The sequence below is a fragment of the Nannospalax galili genome, unplaced genomic scaffold, assembly GCF_000622305.1.
Source record: "Nannospalax galili isolate Female #2095 unplaced genomic scaffold, S.galili_v1.0 scaffold389, whole genome shotgun sequence".
In the NCBI taxonomy this organism is placed as follows: Eukaryota; Metazoa; Chordata; class Mammalia; order Rodentia; family Spalacidae; genus Nannospalax; species Nannospalax galili.
Window position 1 is genome coordinate 3,164,505 of NW_008360310.1, and position 4,723 is coordinate 3,169,227.

Below are 4,723 nucleotides of genomic sequence, written 5' to 3' on the forward strand. Positions count from 1 at the left end.
ACTACTACTGAGGATTAAACCTGAGGCATCAAACTTGGTAAGTTAGTGCTCTATATCCCCAGCCCTCTTATTTTTCTTTTTTTTTTTTTTTTGAGACTGGGACTCAGTAAGTTGCCCAAGCTGCCCTTGAACTTGCCCTGTAGCCCAGGCAGGGCTTGAACCTGCAATTATCATCTCAGCTTCCTAGTACCTGGAATTATAGACCTTCCCACCAGACCCAGCTTTACCCTCTCTCTGCAGTGTTTGTTTCATGAGAGGGTCCAGTACCTACATTCCTAACTCTTAATGCAGCTCAGCTGCCTGGCTGGACCTCCGTGGTCCTCACCAGCTCTCCTTCTCCACAGCTACCAAGAGCCCATCAGCCCAGCTTATGGAGCAAGTGGCTCAGCTCAAGTCCCTGAGTGACACCATTGAGAAGCTCAAGGTCAGCTCAGATCCTGCCCTTTCCCACACTACCAGCTCCTGTCTAATCATTCCTTGATGGAGCTAGACTTCCGGAGTTTCTCTGGACTCACAGCATGCTAGATGGAAGATTGGGGCGAGAATGGAAGGAAGGCAGAATTCTTGCTTTAAGAACTGATTGACTCCATGCAAACAGAAGATAAATTCACATCAACATAATGCATGATTGGGATTATCTTTAGGCAGGCCAGAGTTCTAACCACTGAACCACCAGTGCTGACTAAGGATCCTTTGGGTGTGTGCTTGGGCTTCAGCTTCTGTCAGCTGAGACTACTGGAGGATAAAATAGTTGTTAGTGGCTTCCTGGAGGCACTAGAAACTGCACTAGGCCTTAAAGAATGAGGATATATAAAGCAAACGGGTGTTGGATGAGGGTTAAATAGAGGTGGAAGCAAAAGTTAGTGATGGAAAGGACTGAGTCCCACCCCCTGGTATAGAGTCTCTGTGAAACCAAGAAGGTCCTATACTACCTGCCAGGGTCTCCTAAATTAACCTTGTCTTCCCTCCCAGGATGAGGTTCTCAAGGAGACAGTCATTCAGCGTCCTGGAGCCACAGTCCCCACTGACTTTGCCACCTTCCCTTCATCAGCCTTCCTCAAGGTAAGGAGGAGCATGGGGCAGAGGGTGGCACACAGTGTGGAATGCTCTGGTGGGTCTTCCCCCTCCCCCTGGGATTTGAAGAGCCCTCTGGAGTCTCAGGCCCAGCATCTTCACATTGCTTTACTGGCAGGGCCAAGACTTAACTTGTATATAACTCAAAAGTGCTTTCAGTGCTCAGAAATTCCAGTATTTCAGTACAGAAATGACACCTCCCCTGACTTTTAGACCAGGAGGGATTTAGATTCCCTTGTTCAACACTATACTCCCGTTCTGATTTGAAAAATGCCACTATGGCATCAGAACTCAGGAGCCTAAGTTCCCAGCACCAGTACTCAAGGACCCCCTTCAGGGGCCCATAATAAAGTGGGTCCCTGACCTGGGATCTTCCTTCCACAAACCCAAGGCTAAGGAAGAACAGCAAGATGACACAGTCTACATGGGCAAAGTGACCTTCTCGTGTGCAGCAGGCCTCGGACAGCGACATCGTCTTGTGCTGACCCAGGAGCAGCTGTACCAGCTTCATAGCCGCCTCATCTCCTAAGCACTCCTTCCCTGCTGTCCCCTTTGACTTGCAGCCCCCCCTGGTGTTGCTCTGCCTAGTGCACAGCCACCTTAGCCACCTCCAGGTAGAATCACATGGGCTAAGCTCTTGCTATCCTGTACAGCTTCACATGGGCTTGTCAGTGTCCTGCTGCTGCCCTGACATAGGTTTGCCCATCCCCACCCTGGCCTCTTCATAATTTGCTGTTCAGTTGCTCCCTCTTTCCTGAGGGGCCTCAGGGCATTGTGGGGGGGTTGGCTGATACCCCACCACTAAAGGTTGAGTGAGGTCTCCCTGACCGAGGACTTCACCCCTTGACTAAAGCAACTTCTGCTTCACTGTTTTCTGTTTGGTGCTGAGTAGACTTGGGCCATTTGACTGACAGCAGGGGTAGAGCAGGAGGAGTGCTGAGGAACAATGTGCCAAGGTTAAAGGCTCCAGTGACTGCTGAAATGTTGTGCCCTTCACATACATGTGCAGTAAGTTACTCTGAGCAGGGCGAAGGTGGACAGTGTCCCGGTTCATTTAGGAAGCTTGGAGGGCTGGATCCATGTAGCTCTGCCAGCTCTGCCCTACTCTCTAGACTTTCTTCAGCCCAGTTTCTGGATGTGGAGTAATGATGTGATCACTACTCCAGCCAGCTTTCTGATGCAGGTCTCTCTGTTGGACCTGGGGCTCTCAAATGTAACACTTGCTGAACCAGGGAAACTGAGGCAAAGCAGTGAAAAAGGATGCAAATTGCAAAGGCTGCTCCTGAAGTCCACTACAGATCAGTATCAGTAGGGAGATGCTGTTAAGAACTTTCCAGATTTCTGTTTTTGATGTAGCTCTGCTGAAACATCCCCAGTGACTTGCTGTCTACCTTCCTGCGAATGTTCTACAGGATCTCAAAGTCAACATGTCTGTATTAGTTTGCTTCTCTGTTGCCATAGTAAAACATCATGAGCAAACAACTTATAGAAGAGTTTATCTGGGTTTATGGTTCCAGAGGGATAAGAGTCCATCATAGCGGGAAGGCATGGTGGCAGGAGCTGGAAGCAGAGAGTTCACATCTCCAATGGCAAACAGGAAGCAGAGAGCAACTGGAAGTGGGGCGAGCGATGAACTCTCAAAGCCTGCCCCCAGTGACACACTTCATCCAGCAAGGCTGTACCTCCTACATCTTGCAAAATTGTACCACCAACTGGGGACAGAATATTCAAATAGTTGAGTCTATGGGGGGCGGGGCGCATATCTTGTTCACACCAAGTATCCAAAACCAAGATCATTCTTCTGCATCCTGGATATGGCAAGTCACAAACTTTTGTGACTTACTCCTCACCCTCCTTAGCTAGTTTTTGGTACCCAGCCCTGTCCAGGTTTTCTTCATGACTGCCTTTCACATCTATCTACATCTCTGTGTGTGTGTGTGAAGGTAACCTTAGATGTAAGTGCACTACCTACATCCCTGGTGCCTGCTGAGGCCAGAAGTGGACATTGGGTCCGTTCTTTGTTTTCTGGTGTTTTTTTCTTTTTAATTTAATTTTTGTTGTATTGTGGTTTTTATTGTTGTTGTTGTTGTGTTTTGTGACAGAATTTCCCTATAGTCTCAGCTTGCTTGGAGCTGTATAGACAACTGGCCTTGATCTCACAGAGATCCACCTGCCTCTGCTTCCTGAATGCTGGGATTAAAGGAGTGTTCTGCCATGCCGGACTTACCTTGTTTTTTTGAGCTAGGATCTTTCACTGGGACCTAGGGCTTGCTGATTAAGGCCTACTGACCAGCCAGAAAACCTCAGGGATCTCCCCAGCTCTGGGATTGCAAACTTATGCCACCACACCCAGCTTTTTACATGAGTGCTAGAAATCAAAGTCAGGTCCTCATAGCAAGCACTTCACCAACTGAGCAGTCTCCCCAGCCCCTAAATCTGACCATGCATGTCTTAATGCCTTTGTCTTAATGTCTTTGCTTGCAGCTTCTTGCTTGGGAATAGAAGCAGTATTTAAACCTGTTCCCTGCCCTCCATTGTCTCTCCAGCCAGTTTGCACACCAGTGCCAGAGGAACCCTTCTAAAATGAAAACTAGTTGGGCTTCAAGTCCTGCAATGATTCCTCCTAACTAAATTTTAAAACTTAAAATCTTGAAATGATTCCTCAAAGGGTGTAGAATTTAAAGGTAAATTAACTGGGATTCCCAGGATTGTTTGGTTCCTGCCCATCTCTCCAGCCTCTCATGGGCTTTCTTTTCTGTATGTGCCCAGTGGTCCAGCTTTAGTGAACCCCTAGGGTTTCCATGCTCCCTTGTGCTGTTGGACCTCTTCCCATGAAATGAGAGACACTATCTGTCTCTTTCCCTTGTCTCCACTTCCCTGCCCCATCCCTGTCTGAAGTCCTGTTCATTTTTAGAGATGGCTGCAGTGTTGCCACTTGGAGGAAGCGCCGCTTTCTGTGGCTTATGAGGTACTGTTCTTCCGAGGTCAGCAAAAATTGAAGCTCCTTGTTCCAGGCATGTTGGGTTGAGTTGCTTTATATCCCAGGTTTCTAATCCGTTTTCTCATTTGCATAATGAGAATAATGCCCTACAGGGTTGTGAAAACCAAATGAGATTGTGCATGCAAGCTGATAGTGCTGTGCTTGGCACACAGTAGGCTCACTTCTTCAGTAGGAGCTTCTGCTATGCTGCTTTCTGTCCATAAGCATGTTTCCAGTCATGTCAGTTAACATGTCTGCCTTCCCCTTCCAACAGAAAGCTCCTTTAGAGTACCTTCTATTTCTGCATTCCCCCAGATATGAGAAGGATCCATGTTTGAGGAGGAAGAGGAGTTTATTCTGGATATGAAGTTGAGGTGCTAGTGAAAATGTCCAGTTAGATGGATGTCTGTTCAACAGTTGGGTCCATCAGATCTGGAGCCCAGCAGAGAAGTCTCCATTGGAGATGTTTGGGGAATGAGCTGGGAGTGTCAGTGGTGGTTGAAGGAATGGTTTGGCTGAGTTCACTGTCTTAATTCTGGTTACTTAGAAAACTGCTGGATGCAAAGCTTAATTGACAGTGCTTTTTTGGAACATGTGGTCCCAGAGCAGTGATAGTGAGTTTCCAGAAGGAGGAGAAAACTAAAGGCTTGAGTAGAGCCAGCCACTGCT

At 47.7% G+C, this 4,723-nt stretch overlaps 1 protein-coding gene across 10 annotated transcripts in view; it reads left to right on the forward strand.

Annotated features, from left to right (window-relative positions):
• Positions 1-2,560, forward strand: part of Dctn1 (dynactin subunit 1) — a 39,430-nt gene extending 36,870 nt beyond the window's left edge. For all 10 annotated transcript variants that reach the window (XM_008824767.3, XM_008824771.3, XM_008824764.2 and 7 more), the window contains 3 exons: positions 345-424; positions 973-1,062; positions 1,466-2,560. In XM_008824767.3, the coding sequence (XP_008822989.1) occupies positions 345-424; positions 973-1,062; positions 1,466-1,603 (308 nt within the window). In that variant the 3' untranslated portion in view covers positions 1,604-2,560. The remainder of the gene's footprint in view (positions 1-344; positions 425-972; positions 1,063-1,465) is intronic.
• The last annotated feature ends 2,163 nt before the right edge of the window (positions 2,561-4,723 follow it).